The sequence below is a fragment of the Python bivittatus genome, unplaced genomic scaffold, assembly GCF_059951505.1.
Source record: "Python bivittatus isolate LINGU-HERP-01145 unplaced genomic scaffold, Pbiv_v1 ctg000020_np1212, whole genome shotgun sequence".
Lineage (NCBI taxonomy): Eukaryota > Metazoa > Chordata > Lepidosauria > Squamata > Pythonidae > Python > Python bivittatus.
The window spans coordinates 18,032,195-18,051,707 of record NW_028277030.1 but is presented as its reverse complement, the minus strand read 5'-3'; the positions used below and the strand labels follow the sequence as shown (position 1 = coordinate 18,051,707).

The following is a 19,513-nucleotide window of genomic DNA, read 5'->3' as shown; positions in this document are numbered from 1 at the left end:
TTATGTCATTAGAGAATGAAAAGTCTCTGCAAAATTCTCTATCAAAGTAAAAAAGGAATAAATTTCAGTAGTCCATTGTATATTTCATTTTCCTGGCTTTCAAAGCAGACACAACATATGATTTCTCTAATCAACCAGCTGTCACTTCAGAACAATGGCTGTGCATTCTGGGAACAGGGAAAGATTATAGAGGAATATTAGGTACTGGATTCCAGGTGAATTTTTTTAGAGTCTATTTATGTGTAAGCTGCTTTCCAGTGGTCTCTGGTGTGTGACAATCAAGTAGCCAGTAAGTAGACTTGTATACAAATTAGCAAATGTGGGACATTATAAAAACTGCTCTGTAATGCACCTCCTGCCCAGTTTCCCAGGATATTAAGATTATATCATATTTCTAGTTCATTCACTTAAGTTGCAAGCTGATAGTTAACTGGTACTTCAGCATGTTTTTTTAAACCCCTGGTCCTAAAGTTTCTACAGAAGTGAGTAATTAAGATCTCTTAAAAGATTATGTAATATCAGTGGTGATCTAGATGCGTAAGTCAACAAGGCACACAACATTTAGAAAATACAGCACATTTACTGAAATCTTTTTTCAAAAAAACTCCAGTCATTTTACTCTCATTTCAGATTTTAAAATCTATCGCTCACACTTGGGCAACTCCTGTGGTTACCACACATTCTCTAATGATGTCAATTGTTGATAAAAGTTCTAGCTATCAAATTGGTTCATCATCAGTTTGCGGCTATATTCATAGGCAAGGAACAGTGCACCGTTGGCTGGGAATGCACGGATCATAGTAGGTTTCAGTCCAGAGTACAAGGCAAACACACCTATGAGCAAGAGATAAATATTAGAAAACCTATCTTAGAATTCTCCACTCCCATCACTTTCTTAAACTAGACTATCTTGTAGTACTGATTTAAAACTGAAGGAAATCCAGCAAAAACTAAACTTTTATGAATTCCAGCTTGCCTCCAAATTCAGAAGAAATGGTTAAATATTTTTGGGCTGATCAGATGAAATGAGTTGTCCTTATCTAAATTTGTCATTATTAATTTAACATGTAGTTGATAATGTCCAGAAACGTGTTATGTAATGTGAATGATTCGAGAAATGGAAGAAGAAATTGTAAGGCTCAAATGATTGGGTTATAGTAATAATAAAAATTATATAAATCTGTCTTGCAGTTGATTTGGAGCTAGTGCATTTGAAAGAAAAATTAGGTCTAAATCTTTATCTGGACCATGGCTGTTGGGCTGATCATATTATCTTAGACTGATTAAATTAATCATGGATTAGCAGGTTTTGCAACCCAACTTTCTTACAGAAAATGAGACAGAAGGCTGCTCAGTGCAATGAAGGAATCTGAACAATTACTGAAATGATTAGACAGTTCACAAAAAGCCACAATAACATCAAAATGACATGCAGATGTCATCATACAAATGATGTGATTATGTAATGCCTTCATATTTGGCTCAAATGTGTAAGTTGCATCATTTGCATGATGACATCATGATACACATTATGAGTCCTCCACTTATGTGCCCTTGTTCCATTCTGCTGCCTTATACAGTCACAAAATGGTTTGGTTTTAGATTACTGTACTGTGATAGGGAAACCTGATCACTGTGGCTTGTTCAATAAATAGTTTACAATATTGTGCAAAGCCATTCATGCCCCTTTGTGGTTAGGGGCATTAACTTTAAACACTTAAGATTCAGAGATCTCTTAAAAGCTTTGCCTGGATGTGCTAGTCTCCTAGGGCACTGCAGTTTGCAGCCATCCCATAAAAGCATTAAAATGGTTGAATTTTGGTTGTGGAACTTTTTTTTCCCAAGAAAGGGTGGGAATAAGAGCAGGAGGCTATGGGAAATCCATTTGCTGCCATTTCTGTCCTTCAGCCTCCTCATTGCCCAGAATAGTGGTGACAAAATGGAGCTATTTTGCTGCTAAACTCCAGTTGCATGATTTCAACCTTTTTCCAGAATGTAAGGGTTTTAAGGGTGGTCATGGAGGCAGTTTGCCTTTTGTTCCCACTATGAATTCCCCTCCCACAAAAAATAGGCCAAAGAATTTCATCCCTGTCCATTCTAAAAAAAAGTTACTGAAAAGATTGGAAGGCCCCAAGCCTGTAAGGAGTTGTGTATCCCTGATGTACATCCAGCAAATTGAATTCTAAAATTTAAAATCTAGTGTAGCTTTTCCTAGCCTGGTGCTGATCCCATTCAGAAGAGTTGGAACATTACTGGGGATGATGGGAGCTGCAGTCCAAACCTTCTGAAGGGGGCAGGTTAGGAAAGCCTGCTGTATGTAAAAAGAGGTCATTCCTAATGACTATTAGGGCATGGGATGATAGAGACAGACAAGAACTGAGTTCACATGTTATACTAAGTTTAAATGTGGTTTGCCTGTTTGTGATTTAGTCTCTCCTATAAACCCAGCCAGCTGTGCTTTATTCAGCAAACCATGGCTTAGCATGATGTGTGAACCAGATCAAGGCAAGTGGGTTCAACCTAATACATGAGAAATCTACATTCTGTTTCCATGACATTCAGTGCAAAAACAAATAGAGGTAAATTGTTCCACAAAAAATCCATGACCAAAAGCTGTATTTACATTCTACTCGTTGTTGCAGGATTACATAGCAATAAAGAACATTTTAAATCCTGTCTTTCTAGTTTTCTGCAACCTCAGCCTTGAAAGATGAAAGGGTCTTACTCCTTTCTTCCCAGCTGTATTCAACCATTATTCCTAAAATGGACTTTAATGGTTTTCTGGTTCTGATAATCTATCCTATCCCAATCTGGTCCTGCAGTTTCACTGATACAACCCCTTCCTGCCATTTGCAAAGAAAACGAATAGCAGCAGCAACAGATGTAAAATGACAACTGTTGAACTCGCTGGTTCTTTTCAGCTAAATACATGATGTAGCCACATGCTATTTTGAAGAGGCAAACTCTACACTTCTGAAAACAGGAGCTGGCCTAATGCTGCCGGAAGTAATCACGTGACCATCACCTGCTTTATTGTAGTTTCCTGTAGTGATCAATCCATTTTTATTTACTATAAGCAGACTAGTGGCCAGTATGCAAAAATGAAAATCAAGGAAGTGCTATCTGGAAAACAGCCAGGTTTGTTTTGTTCCCCCTGCCCCTTGTGGGCATAGACACAATTCTATAGGGGACAGTTAATTCTATAGGTTGGCTTTTGCAGATGTTGAGAGATACCCTAACCCATGGCCCCATTAGTTTCATTTCATATTCTAACCTTCATGCTGGACAACACTTGCAAAAGTTCTCATAAAGCCAGTTTGTTTTCCTGCCATGGAAAGAACCTGGATTCTAGATTTGATGCAGTCCACTGGGTAAACAGCAATCCATAGACACATGCCACCGAAGCCACCACTGAGCATCAGCGCAACAGGACCTATAAAAGCAAGCAGCAGGAGCTTAATATATTGTAGTACAATAGCAGAAAACCCAAGTGAGTTTTACCTCCACTTGCAGACAGGTGTGTTTGTTTTAAGGTGCAATGTATTGGTAAGTTATGAGAATCACTGAAAATATGTTATTTGTGTGTGTTGGAAAGAAGAGTTTCCCTTCCAGGGACTATTGAGTTGTCCTCTTCTATGCTAAATCTCTGACTTGGCTACTATTAAGATTTTTTTTTTTCTTTATGCAGGTCAGGGATTGAAGGAAGGAATGGGAACTGGCTCTTCTGCACCTAATTTGTTTTTGTTTTTGAATCAGTAATTCTTCAGGCTACTCTGAAATGTTCTGTTTATATGAGAGGATTTTGAACGGGCAGTAAGAGTTTTTATTATGCAGAAATCCTTTAGGCTCAAGAGTCAGCAAGGCTGGGATTGAAAGAAGCTATATTTATTTCAAGACAAGGATGTCATATTGTTAGCAAGCTAAGGCATACCTAATTCTTCTTTTGGTCTTCCAAATGCAAAAAATGTCCGACTCAATTCATAGCCTCCAAAGAATAAAAAATAGCCTGGAATTTCACGTAGCAAAGTGCTAAACCAACCACGGTAGAAGCCAAGGGGACCATCCTTCTGCAGAACACTTTTGATTACTGACCAAACTGTACTAGGAAAAGAAAAAGAAGATTGTTACAAACATAGTTTTCCAGTTAATGTGATGACTTGTTTCTAGGTGGGAAAAGCTAGCTGGAAAAACTGCATGCAAAGATGTCTGGTTTGTGTCTTGGAGCACTGTCAAAACACAATACACACTAACAATTAAAATTAAAGTGTGTATTTCACAAAAATCCAACTCAGAAGTAGTTTGGTACAATTTAGACTACAGATATCTAGATACTACTAATCCCTGATAAAACTTTTATCTGAATTGCTAAGTAGTTAAGCCTGCTAAGAATCCTGTCTGCCATTTAAAACAGGAAGCAATGTGTGGATGTTGAACAGATCCCAGAGGTGCAGTTCACTGACATCTGGTGAGCCACACATTTTCTAGTCATGAATTAAAGAGAGAAAAGCAATGGGCCTTAAACTATTCCCTTTAGCAGAATGGATCAATAGAGACCTCCTAAGGGATTGTATATGGGAATAGCCCTACAATCAGTCCCAGATTCCACAGAATCTAAATTACAGATGCTGATGCTTGAGGCAGAAGATGAGATAGATAGGGAGTTGAGTCTTAGGCATATGTAAATCTTAGAAGGGGTGCTTCACTGTCACCAAGGATTCATTGAAATGGGACAACTGGGACCTTATCTTTCATAAGAGAAGCAAAATGTGGCTTCTTACATTTACTTACTAAGGCAGCACTTTGCCTCAATGAAGTGAAGAGTCTCTGCAAGAGAGATTAGGTGCAATCCACACAGAGTTGCCATGTATGTCAGACCCTTGGCTATCCCTAGACCAATGTATGATACTGATAGCTGTCAAATTGTTGCTGACTAAATATCTCTGCATGACTTCTCATTGGCACTCTTGGTGAAGCTGCTGGGAACTGCAGTTGAGCAACACAGGACCACACCACTGTTCTAGACTGAATAGTCTGTGCTGTCTGAGCAACCAATCTACAGCATGTTCAAATTGATAGTAAAAATCAGGTAAGTTCAATTCCCATGTGGAATGACCTCCAATACTGTCAGTGAAGAAGGTCATTGAAATAAGAGCCAGGGAAGAGCTGATTCAAGGGTCTACTTCATGTTTCAAGTTTCCTGATTTTTAATATTTTATTTGTGGGGGGTGCATTACTGTACATTTTAGACATAGCACAATGCAAGCAGAGCAAGTGTGTGATCTATCCTGGAACTTCTTGAATTCTATGGTACTGATATATAGTGTTTTTTCCATATGCAATTGCTGCTCTCAAATGATATATCAATTATCACCACACTTTTTTCTGCTGTAACATATAATACAACGTTACATACTGATGCATATAGAGTTCTAATTGTAGGAAAAGAAGTGTAGTTAGGAAGGCCACATATTTGCAATGGTGGCAAAGTGAGAGGTATTATCATTTCAAGGTTTTTTTCTTGTAAGATAACTGCATGCTCACCTCAATGTGTGTTGTTTCCTGTAAACAGCATTTAAGGCTTTAGTAAAGTCTAGAGGTCAGTTTCCTTCCCATTTCTGTTGACATGTTGCTTTTTTTAAAAAAATCAGTAACTACAGGTAGTGCTCGGGTTACGACCATTCGTTCAGCGACTCTTCAGTTACAATGGCACATAACAAATGGTACTTACAGCCAGTCCTCAAGTTCTGCCCATTGCAGCGAGCCACGGTCTGACATTCCCTGCCGGCTTCCCACAAGCAAAGTCAAGGGGGAAGCTGGCAGGAAATCAGAAGTCATGATCATGTGAGGTCCTCGCTTAATGACCTGTGCAGTCCTCTCTTAACAACGGCAACCAGGACTGCTGGAATTGCCATTGCTAAGTGACGCAGTCATGTGACATCGTGCTTGATGACTCCATCGCTTAGCAACAGAAATTCCAGTCCCAACTGTCACTGTGACCCGAGGCCTACCTGTATGCGTGTATGTTTGCAGCTTTGTAATGTAGACTGACTTCACAGCTGCGTACTGTAGTAGTCAGGCAAGAAAAAATAACCTAAAAAGCACTACAAAACTCACACATTTCCTACCTGCAAATCCTTTCCTGTGTGTTCAAGCTGAAAAGGGAGTGCAAAACTCTCGCAAAACAGTTTCTAGAGCTTTAAAACCATCCCAGTCCATATGATCAGAGAATACATAACTTGACAGCATAAGGAAACTGCTTTCATCAAAAAATCAATGCTAAAATTGAATTGGGGGAAAAATGGAACATATAGTGAGAAACAGGATAGGACAGGTGTATTGAGGTATATTGTAAGGATAGGAAAGTGTATTGTGTGTTGTGTTAGCAAGACATAAATCAGATTACTGGACTAAACTGCTAACACTAGCCCTAAGTATGTTTTAAAAACAGCCTACCAGGTTATGTATGTACATGTGTGTGTAATTAATTGATTTATATAGCTGCCCTACTTAGCACACAACTCAGGGTGGCATACATAATCAACAACAATAAAGATGTATGGATTTGAAGTTTAAGAAAGATGTAGATTAAATGAGGGGCTGAAGGGACTTGCATAATATCTAAGAGGGAGGAGGAACTGTAAAATTGTAACTATCTGTTGAAAAGATGGGAAGTGATTGTATTTCTTACTTTTTTTTCCTCCCTCCCTCCCTCTTTTGATTTATCTTCTACCCTATGAACGATTCCTAATAAATATAAATTAAAAAACAATAAAATGTAATAAAGCAAAATATAAGAAACATAATCCCAAACAATAATATACAAACATGTAAGTACAGGGAAATAAACTCATTCAAAGAGTCATACCACTTCCAGACCTGGAAAAGGCAGGCAGGGTCGAGGGTAACTAATTACTTACTTATGCTGTTGCACTATCTTCCCAGATAATTGCATTTCATGCATGGCCTGCAAGCGACACTTCACAAGCTCAGTAGGGCAGAGGGCCAAAGTGGCAAAGGCAGAAGCAAAGGAACCAGCCGCTGCGTTTTGAAGGTCACTGCAAGAAAGACAAAGCGTATCTAGCACATGGAAATCACATGCAGCTCAAGGCTGGCATACCTAACCCCCATCTCTGCTGCAAGTAACTCTGGAAAGTGATAGCAAAGGAGCATTTTACAGCATCACACTGGAACCATACCTAGAAGCTGGGGCAGGAGGGGTGTGGTTAATGGGCTGGACCAGATGATCTCCAATCCTTTTGTTCTATTATTCTATGATTGAGGCATCCATAGGGTGGTAGTTGTGGGGAAAATAGGAGGCAGGAGCGTTAGGTATACTTGCTGTTGAGTTACATATATCAAAAGGTGGGATAAAATCATCATCATGCTCTCAATGCAGCATCAGAATTGGATTTAATGAAGCATCTTCTGAATTTCCTGCTGTAAAGCAGGATGTCGTATAATGAAGTATCATTAGTAGCTAATGCTTTTCTTGTACCAAGCTTGAAAGGAACGAGTGGTCTCCAATAACTCCAAGTAACTTATTCCATACCAAAATGCATATCTAGATAGCTTCAAAATTCCTTTTTTAAATTCCTTCTTTTTGCTGTCTTCAATGAGCAAACAGCGATAAACACTTCCAGTAATGAAATGAGGAAAAGGGCAAGAAAGAAGTTAGGGACATGATAGAGTTTTCTACCCATCTTCTTCAGTCACCTTCCTGTCTTGCTCAGTGGTCCAGCACATTTCCATAGTATTTCTATTTCTGCTTTGTCCACCCTTCAATGTCTAGGTGGCCTAAATGGGGCAGTGCTCCAAACCTTTTCAAAGCTGCAGTATCATTCTCTCAAACTCATGTTGGCTTCCACCTTTTGTTTTCCAGGCCTATCCACTGTCCTGAGTGTTTTATACTTTCAAAAGCTTCAAATGCCTTGCATCTATCTTCAAGACTCCTTTCACTTAACTCAACTTATAGAGGCATTAAGGGGGTGCTAATACTCCTCCTCAATTCATCACCTTTCACACTAAGCTTAGCAGACCCATAGCTGCTCTGCAATCTACTTGGTTTTAAGGGAAGCTAAGTTAATATTATATATTATATATTTCATTTTTATTTTAATTTTGTCTTAGGATTTTCTTGTAATTTATGTTGTCAACAGTTACCATTAAAAAAAAGTCATTCATTGATCTTAAGAATAAACAGGTGATCCAATCATGTGGCTAGATGACTGTCGGGTGACTCTCTGAAAGTAAGTCATGTATTTGTCAAAGGCCACAGGTCAGATTAGCAGATGTACTGTAGATCTACTGGAGCCTCACATCATTCAGTCAGTTGACTAACAGTGACCGCAAACAGGTAAATTCCAAATATAATTCAAGGATTTAAGACATGAGATATGGAAAGAATATATTACCCTTCCTGTTGCTGAGCTGAAATTTATCAACCTCAGAGAGAAAATACTATAACTGGATTTTCATTGGAACACCTTTTACTATAGAGATCTGACTAGTAAGGAGTACAAAAACCTGATTTGCAAAGAAGTCAGTGTCAGTATAGGCTTTGAAGAGAGTGAACTGATCTAGTATATATATCATGCAAAGCCATGATATGATTTGATTTTAGGTGCAATGTGTCATATGAATCCAGCCACTGTGATTTGGAAATGGTGCTTTATCACTTATCATGTTGCATGAACTCAACTATTTAGGATTCATCAGCAAACCATGGTTTAATGCAGAGGTGGGCAACTTCTTTAGACGGGAACCTCAACTCAGCCTCCTGATTTTCTGGTGGGTCACAGGAAACCATCCACTGATATAGTGACATCAACAGAAGGGAAAGAGCTGAATATTTTTCATCTGCTTTTCAAGAGTTTGGTGGGGATGTACAATGGGAATGGGAGTAAGCCACTCTTATCCCCACCCTTATCTAAGAAACCCCCAAAACAGTATGAAATTGCATGGTTGAGTTTCTGCTGTCCAATTCCAGGCCCATTTTTAGGCCTCTCAAAGGCCTCCTGTCTGCATTCCTGCCCTTACGTTTGGAAAACAAATCTGTACCACCCAAATCCAGACATTTTGCCACTGAATTTCTGGCGCAATCTGGGGCAGCTGAAGGACCATGTGCAGCCCATGGGCTTTCCGGCCTTGGTTTAAGGTAAAGGGTGACTGAGGACAGAAAGTGCTGAGTTATGGACAGCAAGGTTTCTTGCTGTTCCTTTGGGAATAAGAAGTCAAGGAAAAGGTTTTGAGACTTTTTTCCCACATGAGAAAAGAAGTAGTTCTTGTAGACTTCTTTTAAAGAAAAGCTGTAGCAGTAGGCTGGGTGGCCTGGAGTACTATCTGACCCATAACCTAATTAAGTAAATTATTTGGAGAAACCTTACGGCTCAATTGACCAAAACTTAAGGATTCCATCCACAGCTATTTATTTTTTAAACTACTGTCAGTTGTCCTAAGTACCAGAAATGCATAGGAAAGGCAAGATACAATTAAAAAAAAAAAAACTGACTCGAGCAGTTTCTATTTCAACTTGATCCCATTTTCTGTGCTGGTGTGAAACTGCTTCTACTTGTGAGCTGTGATACTTTTTTTTTTTATTTTATTTTATCATGTATTAGTTGCAGAGCGGTTGAGGGAATAACACACTAATTGCTAACCTTAGCTTTGCTCTTCTGTCTAGTCCAGCAATTTTCCTCACGATGTTTTGGCAAAAGCCGTAACACATAAAGAGCACAGCATTTTCAGCAATGTTTGCCACAAGTGCGGGGGTGGTCCCCTTGTAGAAGCCCCGGAACCCCACTTGTTTGTATGTCTTCACAAAACAGTCCACAAGCCCTTGGTACATGGTGGGGAATGTCTGCATTTTCACCTTTGCAGTGTCAAAGGGTTGACCAGTTATCACACAGGCAGTGCCTCCTACATGAGAAAGGAAAATAAGAGCATTAGAAATGTGAGTTGTTGGATGGGGTTTTTTTTTGCAATTACATGACATTCTCAAGCAAAATGAGGTGAACTGGAGAAAGAAAATTATGCTTGACAAAAAAGGCACATATTAATTTTTATTTTATATTTATATAATAATTTATATAATATTTTATGCTTGAAGCTAGGGACAACCAGAATATGTGCTTTGGTCAACATTTTCAGACAGGGCGTCATCTGACAATTTCATATGTTGCCAAAGCTCCCCTCGCCTTAACAAAATTAAAAATTAAAAGCCAAATCTTATGAACTTTTAGGCAAGAACAGAGATTTTCTGAGATTTGAATTGTTTTTCATTTCCCTCACTCCTTTCCTCTTTTTAAATAAACAATATGTATTTAAATTATACTCTCCCAATTTTTTTTTTCAAAATAAGGGTCTTAATAAAACCAACCTCACAGAGTAATGGTTGTGGGGAAAGTAGGAAGCAGAAGTATTATGTATGCTACCTTGAATTGCACAAAATAAAGGTGAGATGAAATAACAATAATAACAATAATAATAGCAGCTGAATCAGCACAGTACAAGCTTTCTCCAATATGGTGTTGTCCAGCTACTTTAGAATTACAATTTAAACATTCTCAGCCCATGCAGCTTTTGGCATGTTGGTGGGAAATTCTGGGAGTTGTAGTGCCAAAACATGGAGGATAACACATTTTAGAAAAGTAGCACAGAGGGCATCTATGGCTATGATTCAGATCTAGGAAACCAAAGTTCAATTCCTCACTCAGCCATGAAAAAGAATCATGATCTAAATCTAATCAGCATGAGTGCTGTCATAAAAAAAAAAAGTGGAACGGCCACTGATGCTTGCTCTAAATTATCTGAAGGAATGACGGGATTTCTGCCTGTAACAAAATATAATAGTATGAATTCCTGAACCTGAATCCCAGTACCATGTTTTTTCCTTTTGAAGAAATCACAGTAGAAAGCCATGTAACATTCACTTCTCACTTGGCAGTGCCAAGCGATCAACGTTCTAGAGAGCTAGAAGAAGGGCACAACACCTCCGGGATCAAAGAAAAGAGTTGAGAAAAGCTCAGGAGTGGCACCGGGGAGCTTACTTTGGTGAAAAGAAAAGGAGTGAGTTCTCCCATGAAATCCTGAAGAGAAGAAGCACTTGTGAGCAAAAAGTTACCTCCCCATCCCACTCCTCCAAAACCAAATAATGTCACCTGGAGGCTTTCCAGGGTGAAATGCTTTGAACTATAAAAAACAATTATTTGCATCTAAAGACACACATTTTACAAATGAAACTACATATATTGTACTCTTGGCAATCATTTAAAAAATGGAACGGACTGCAAATATTGAAAGCGGCCTGTCCCACCACAGTGGCGACAACTACACTTGCTGAAGAAATGCAAGCAAGGCATGAACTTAGTGCTGTCTTGGATGAGGCAAGGTCCAATGTGGATGTGGGCATTTGTAGTTCCTACTTTTCCTCCCTTCTCCTTAAAGAACAGAACAAGCGAGCAGCCAAATGATTCTGGCAAATTTCTCTGTCTCTCATACTTGTACTGGCTTCATGAAGATTCCACTTCTGAATCCTTGTCCAGAAATACAGTAGAGATTCAAATATATGCAGACACTTTTCACATGATCAGCTCTCAAATAATACAAGAGGAGGATATTAGCCATTCTCAAAAAGATCAGAAGGGTTCTGGTTGAGGGACTCCCAGAATTCCTATCTATAAATAGGGAAATCCTTCCATAGGAAGAGCACCATGGAACACTGTTCTTATCTTACAATATAGAGGAGTATCACAGAGTAATTCTTTCTCTTCTGTGAATGTTTAATCCCAGTATCTGCAGAGGATGGCTAAAATGGTTTTCCTCCATGATAACATATGCTATATAATTCTCTTCACCTTTAATTTAACTGGCCCTGGGAAGGAAGCAACTCTCAGCTGGGGCCCAGATCTGGCTGGCTCGTACCAACCAGGGGAAAAATGTGTTTGTGTACATAGGGGATGCATTTTCTCAAGCCTTTAGCGTCACCGGATGCTGTATTTTCAATTCCATATACAATGAAAGCAGCAAGCAGCAGTGGCACGGGATATCAAGCTTCACTGATTTCAGACTGGCACAGCTGGCACACCCAGATCAGACCTAGCAGAGGAAAATGCAGCAGTTCTGGGGGCTTCTGATAGCAGCAGCATTCTCTCTGTAGGTCTCAGCAGAAGGAGAGGGGTGTCAACGGTAATTTCAAAACTTCCCTCTAACTATTTTACCCAAAGAGCTGTCTGCACTTTAAAGTAGTATGTGTCTCTTGTGTTTAGCTTATGGGCTCGGCCTCAGCACCCGCCGAGGAGGGCCCAATGCTGCAAACCAGGACAGGCCTTGTTCTGTGTCGGTGGCTGAAAGGCAGTCTTCACTCTTTCACCCGGGAAACAGCTGAGGCTAGAGAGAAATGCCAATAGCTGCCACCTACACAGTTGTGTTCCTGAAATATTTGACTGCAAACAAATAAAAGGCAGTTAACTAACCAGCACACCACTTAACTATACTAAAGAATGCAAAACAAAACAAAAATTATCTTGTCTCTCCATTTGCTCATTGCTCAACTTTTCCTTGTGACACATTTTGAAATGCTCATGTGAGCGTGAAATAAGTGCCCAATAAATTAACAGTTAGGAAATTATTAGACAACATTGCTTACACATTTACCTTTCCTCTGTAGGAAGGGATTCAATGAAGGGAACCTAATCATGGGAAGCTCATAATTCAGGGCAAGGTCAAACCATTATCTGCCTTTAGTGTCCCTTTGCTATAAAAGGCCACTCTTAGGACTTGCACTGCTGTCGTCAAAATTGCCTTACACCTTGGGGAAGGGCTTTGTTTAAGGGGCATAAAAGCATCTGCTATTGGTGTTTAACAGGATTTATGAAAACAGCATTTCCTAAGACCTACCTACAGCCCCAGCTGTGAGGTCAACGGCAGCTTGGATGACAGGATTCGTTTTCATTTTTTCCACTTGCTTTGTGGTGACTCTAAATCATAAAGTTTCCTGTAGCACACAGGTTACCTCTAAATTGGATTTAGAGAGGGAGGGAAATGACAATGTTAGTCTGACAGCACATTGAGAATCATGTTGCATTTAAATATATACTTAGTTGCACAGGTTTGTTTTTTTTAACAAAAAGTTACTCCAATATATAAATTACTGGGATTGGATCTCTCATCCAAACCATGAGGAAATGTCATGGGAATACAAACATTCTTTATAAAAAGTTAGCAAAAAGAAAATACAGGCAGTGTTTATTGTTGGGATCTTTACTGTAGGGATCTACTGTTCCCTACAGTAATTCAGGAACTACACTTAAGTCCTAAACAATTTCATTGTTTTCACCCCAATAAAAGTATCAGACAGAATAAAGCCATACTGTAAATTACCTTCAAATCTTCTGCTCTAGCATCCTACTATTTTCTGTTCATATTTTCTCAAACTCTACTGAATCCTGCGCAGTCTAGCTCTCTCTTGCTATAAAGCTATGCAGGCTCAGTATGGCTAAGGAATTGTCAATTAATTAAAGTTTACTCCAATGCATTTTTAAAAACTTAAGATGGACACTTTTAAAATATATATTTCAAGATACATATTTTGATTTCTTTTCCACTATGTACCAGGTTGAGGAATGATTTATGTTAAAGTAACTGTAAAATCCAGAAGACGCTGAAGACAGTGAGTCACATTCTTGCCACTATCAGCTAGATTACTGCAATTTGCTTTACTTGGGGCTGTCCTTGAAAAGAACTCTGAATCTGCAACAGGCAGAGAATGACACAGCCTACTTGCTAACTGGTACCAATCAGTTTAACCAGGCAACACTGACATTGTAGGAGCTGCACTGTTTGCCAGTAGGCTTATGGCTCAATACAAGGTGCTGGGGATTACCTATACAGCCCCATATGGCTTGGGAACATGTTACTTTAGGACCATCTTCTTCAAACAGAATCTGGAGAGGAGAGGATTTTCCAGATACCCACTCTGAAAGAGAACAGGGGGGTTGAGATATTCTCAGTAGCAGCCCCCTTCCTCTAGAACAGCTGGCCCTGAGGCCAGATGTGCTAATATTCTGATGTCTTTCCATAAAAAGGCAAAAACAAAACCTTTCCAAGAGACCGTTCAGATACAAAGATTAGTCCACCAGTAACAACAGTTTTGATTGTAATATTAAAAAATTACTAATAATGTTTAATGGTTTTTAGCAGGTTATTATTTTATGAATATTTTATGGATGGGTTATTGTATTTATTGTAAACTGCCTAGAATTGCAAGAACAGTTACAATAATTGTAAAGTTTATACAAATAATCATTAATATCTAAATACTAAATACAAAAATCCAATCACTAGCTAGCTAACGTTGTATTTTCCAGGATGGTAGCAGACAATTGATGGCAATTAGTAACACACAAATTGTTATTAAACAGTTTTAATAACCAACTTTAATGTACAGAGATATCAATGCAAAACAACATTTACCTTTATTTCTACTCTCTCCATTTTCCAATTATAGAAAAACCTGGCACCCTAACCAAAAAAATTAGTCATTTATCTACCAGTAATATCTTTAGAGGAATGAGAATTTTGCCAATCTCAGTCAGCCAACAAAACAAAAATCATTAAGTATTATATATCTATTCAAACATTTTATCTTTGTATTATTAAATCTATCATATATAAAACTGATGATCATCAGGACTGAGAAGTTTGCTGTCTAAGGCATCAGGATGTAATGCTGTAATGGATACATTACTTTCCTTTCTTTCAACTCCTTCATTTCTGTCCTTGAATTTAATCAATTTAACATTTTTACTCATCTCCAAAATTTACTAAGGTTTTGTAATCTTTTTATAAACTGTAATGGAGGTATGTTATAATCTTAAAGAGAATGTTTATAAAATGATGTACCTTTAGTATATATCACCAGAGAAATTGTTTAGAATATATAAAGGCACTTCAAATTTATGTTGGAAATGTGAACAACAAGAAGGGACATTTTATTATGTTCAGTGGACATGTAAAAAAGCTGGAAAATTGTGGATTCAAATACATACACTGATTCAGGGGATTTTAAAGATGAATATACAGTTGATACCATAAGTCCTCCTCTTGGGACTGACAGACAAACAGTTGGAAAAAAGTTATGAAACTTTGTTTTTGTATATGATAACTGCAATGAGATTATTGTATGCACAAAGATGGAAAGATTTCAGCATTACCCACAATGGAGGTAAGGTTGGGGAAGACGATGGAACTTGCTGAGATGGCTAAATTGACTTCCTTGATCAGAGAAAAGACAATATTTACATTTATGGCTGACAAAAAACCCATTATAGACTTTTTGCATGAAAGAGAAAAAAATTAACTTATGATTTATGGTTTTGATGATTAAACAGGATAGATTATAGAAAGAAGAGAGTAACTATAGACTAAGAGGTAAATTTGTAATTGTAGTTATAACTGCTGTAAAGAATATGGGAAGCTACTTCTTTGTATCTTTTTTCTTTCTTTTCTATTTTTCTTTTACTTTTTTTCTTTTCTTGAACTTTTATCTTTGCTTTTGATTTCTTTCTTTTTCTTACTTTATATTAGTTTGTATTAGTATTAATTTTCCTCTTTAAAAAATCTTTGTGTGTGTGTGTATGTGTGTGTGTGTGTGTAAATAAAAACTGTAATGGAGGAAAAGGAAATCGGTGTATCAGTTTAAGGCACCAAACTAGAAACCAGGAGACTATGATTTCTAGACCTGCCTGAGGTGCAAAGCCAGCTGGGTGCCTATGGGCCAATCTCTCTTTCTCAGCTCTAGGAAGAAGGCAGTGGGAAACCACTTCCAAAAATTTGCCAAGAAAACTGCAGGGACTTGTCCAGGCAGTTGCCAGGAGTCAAGAATGACTTGAAGGCACACACACACACATACAAAAAAATTTTCTGAACATCTTGTGGGAGAGAAAACTATATGCACAACTCGCACACAATCAGGTTCAACCAACTTCTTATTTAGTCTTTTTCACACCATCTTTCCTTGGGAAGCTTAAGGTTTCCTAGTTCTAACACTTTAATCTTTGAGATAATTCAAATTAAAATTATCCATTGCAAAGTAATGGAGTTGGGGGTGGGTGGCACTGTGTTGTGCTGGTTCTCCTCCTTCCTCCACGGCCCCTACCGTGTGGGGTGCCACATGGCTCAGTTCTCTCACCCCTCTTATTTAACATCTACATGAGACCGCTGGGTGAGGTGATCCGATAGTTCGGGGTGAGGTATCATCAGTATGCTGATGATACCCAGCTTTATTTCTCCTCCCCGGGCTGTCTGAGTAATGCCATGGATGTCCTATCTCAGTGCCTGGAGGCTGTAGGGGCCTGGATGGGGTGCAATGGGCTCTGGCTCAACCCAAGCAAGACTGAGTGGCTTTAGGTGTTTGGGCCTCCCAGTACCAAGGTTCTTCCATCTTTGGTTCTGGATGGAGCAGCACTGACCCAGACAGACCTGGTACGCAATTTGGGGGTCCTCTTGGACTCACGGCTCCTGCTGGAAGAGCAGGTGGCAGCTGTGGCTAAGAGGGCCTTTGCACACCTTTGGGTTGTGCGTCAGTTGCGCCCATTTCTGGACTGGGAGGCTCTACTCACTGTCACTCATGCCCTCATGTCCTCCTGTTTGGACTACTGCAACACGCTCTACATGGGGCTGTCCTTGAAGAGCATTCGGAAGCTTCAGCTGGTACAGAATGCACCTGCCTGGGTTGTAAATAGTGTCAGCCATCCGGTACATGTAACACCACTGCTTCAGGAGCTGCACTGGTTGCCGGTGTGTTTCTGGATGCAATTCAAGGTGCTGGTTGTCACCTTTAAAGCCCTTCATGGCTTGGGATCGGGTTACCTTAGGGACTGTCTTTTCCCAGTTGTTTCTACCCGTCCAATCCAGTCCGGCAGGATGGTTATGCTCCAGGTCCCATCAGCCAAGGAATGTCAGCTGGTGGGGACCAGGAGACGTGCCTTTTCTGCTGTGGCGCCTGCCCTCTGGAACAACCTCCCTCCTGAGATTTAGATGGCCCCGATCCTTTTGGCTTTTCAGAAGACCTTGAAGACCTGGCTTTATGCCCGGGCCTAGGGCCCCAAGCGTGTGAAGGGCCCCATTTCATGGTTGTGCTGATACTAACAGTTTTTAAAGATCTCTTGGTTGTATTTATATTTATATTTAATTTTTTGTACTGTTTTAAATCTTGACTGTTTTTATTGTTGTTGGCTGCCCAGAGTCACTGGTCTGAGATGGGCGGCTATATAAATTGAATGAATGAATGAATGAATGAATGAATGAATGAATGAATGAATGAATAGCTTGGAAAAGTCTTGATCATATTAACTTAGTTAACATTTTACATTGCTCAAAAAGAATATATTATTGGAAAATAGTTTTCTTACTAAATCTCCCAGAAAAATGCATGTATTTATTTACTTCAAGGAAAAACATTAATTGCAACCCTTCTCAAGGGCATGCATATTCTCAAGGCAGTTAGCAACAGCTAAAGCACAATAATAAACTGATAAAAGTACAACTGATTGCATAAATAAGAATGCCATATTTAAGTTACTTGGAAAATTTGGAAATATTTCTATTATCAAGATCCTCCAGGAGAAGCCATTGCCACAACCAAAAATGTATTAATTACTGTTTACCATGGGGGGTAATAAGGAGATCATATCTATACACAAAATGTGTGCTGGTATGCTTTTCTGTAAGTTATATACATTTAGGTATATGGTAAATTCATGTGCCATGCTATGATATGTATATGTATACCTAAATCAGGACTGGGCAATGCTTTGGGTTCTGTTCCAAAAATGTGCCTTAGCGAGGACAAGGGCACAAACGTAGCATCTCTCTACAACTCTTTAAACCAGCTGCATCTTTTCCGGGCCTTATGGCACAGCTGATCCAGGGAAAAGGCTCAGCTATTTTAAAGAACTGCAGGCAGATGCTACATCCATCTCTCCAGATGCGAAGCCAGAAGCAGCTTGCATCTTCCAGGAAGGCAGTAGACAATCAAGTGTTGCATTATCAAAAAGAAGCCGGCACCGAACCGAGATGAAAGTCTAGACCAACGAAGACCCCCCAAACTGAGCGTCAAGAAAACAAGACTTCGCACCGACCGATCTCAGCAGACCGAAGAGGGCGAAGAGGAGGAGCAGCAGCAGCAGCAGTTCCCCGAAAGAGAGAGGAGGGACGGACGGACGGTCTCCCACGTGGGTGTCCGCTGAAGCCGGCTGGTTCTCTCTGCTGAAGCTGCCGCCGAAAGCCCCGCGCTTCCCTCCGGCTGCCTCAGCTGCATCGCCTCTCCCGAACGGTTCGGCTCGCTCTCCTTGCAGCGAGCGCTATATACCTGCGGTGCAAGGGGCGCCCGCACCCGACGCGCCTGGCTCAGGAAAGGACGGGAGGAGGAGCTGCAGCTGGGAAGCGGAACCGGAGGTGGTGGGGCTGCTGCTGCTGCTCCCAAAGCCCTCCCCGAAGGCTGACCACGTGGGGGTGGTCTCGGTCGCCCTGGAGGGAGCGTGGGAGGCGGGGAGCCGCTGGGGCGTTTTGCAGTTCACCTTTCAAGCATTGGTAGCGGAGGAGCGTCTTTAATTCCCCTTCTTGGATCTACCACTTTGCATGCTGTGTATAGACCTGATTGTCACCTCGCGCCATGCGGAGTGTGGCTTGTTCGGTTTGGGGCTTAAAGGGTTAGGTGAACCCGGTCAGTAGGGTTTGGAAACCATCGTTCCTAGCTTCGCGGGTTGTGTGAAGCCAGCCAACCCTGGCTTAACCGTGAAAGAACCCAGGCTGTTCGTTCCAAGATCTCCTGAGCTCGATGGGAACCATCCGTGCTATGCTTGTAATTCCCGTTTGCCTCCTTGAAAACGTTACTGCTTTTTTGCTTGCTATTTTTATAAATGTATAAGATACCAGTAACAATTCGTCATCCACGTTTTTTCCCAGTAGCTAGTAAAACGTGAATAAAATAGGGAAAGAAGGAATGAAAAATACCAGTAGGAGAACGAAGCAGGGGGTGGGGGGAGAAATAAAGGCAAATAAAGTGAATCCTGTAGGAAATACTTTGAGATTAAAGTTCAAAGGTGACTCTGGATAAGTCAGATCTGTCAGGCCCCTATAACTTTGTTGGCAACAGCAACAACACAAAAGTGATTTGTCTATATTTTTCCAGAATCCTAGTCTAGCCTACATAGTTTAGCTCTGATATTTCTTGGTCTTCCATTCAAGTATTAACCAAGTCCAGCTCTGCTTAGCGTTTCAAGATTTGCCAGGGTCAGCTAAGTCCTTTCACCTCGCTGGGTAAAGATAACTTGGTCGTGCAGTAAGTGTCCTATATGATTAGCGACTCATTTAAACTGGCAGATGCATTCAGAATCCACGAGTGTTGCATTTTGAAAATGCTGGCTAGGGCCAAAATGGAACTAGAACGAAATAATTAAAAGATGAGGTGAAAGAAAAGCCAGTGGAAATTAACGCGTTGGATTAGGACGAGGTG

General features: G+C 40.0%; 1 protein-coding gene across 2 annotated transcripts; it reads right to left on the bottom strand.

The window, feature by feature from the left end:
• Positions 1 to 569: 569 nt before the first annotated feature.
• Positions 570 to 18,427, bottom strand: SLC25A15 (solute carrier family 25 member 15). Of its 2 annotated transcripts, none has more exons than XM_007421203.4 (7): positions 18,134 to 18,427; positions 12,895 to 13,011; positions 9,657 to 9,915; positions 6,918 to 7,055; positions 3,932 to 4,101; positions 3,275 to 3,433; positions 570 to 834 (listed from the first exon to the last, which is right to left on the bottom strand). In XM_007421203.4, the coding sequence occupies exons 2-7, from the start codon at positions 12,947 to 12,949 to the stop codon at positions 713 to 715; spliced, it is 903 nt and encodes a 300-aa protein (XP_007421265.1). In that variant the 5' UTR covers positions 12,950 to 13,011; positions 18,134 to 18,427; the 3' UTR covers positions 570 to 712. The 2 variants fall into 2 exon arrangements, with proteins under 2 accessions (XP_007421265.1, XP_007421264.1); XM_007421202.4 differs by having other exon boundaries at positions 18,138 to 18,427.
• Between the last annotated feature and the right edge of the window lie 1,086 nt (positions 18,428 to 19,513).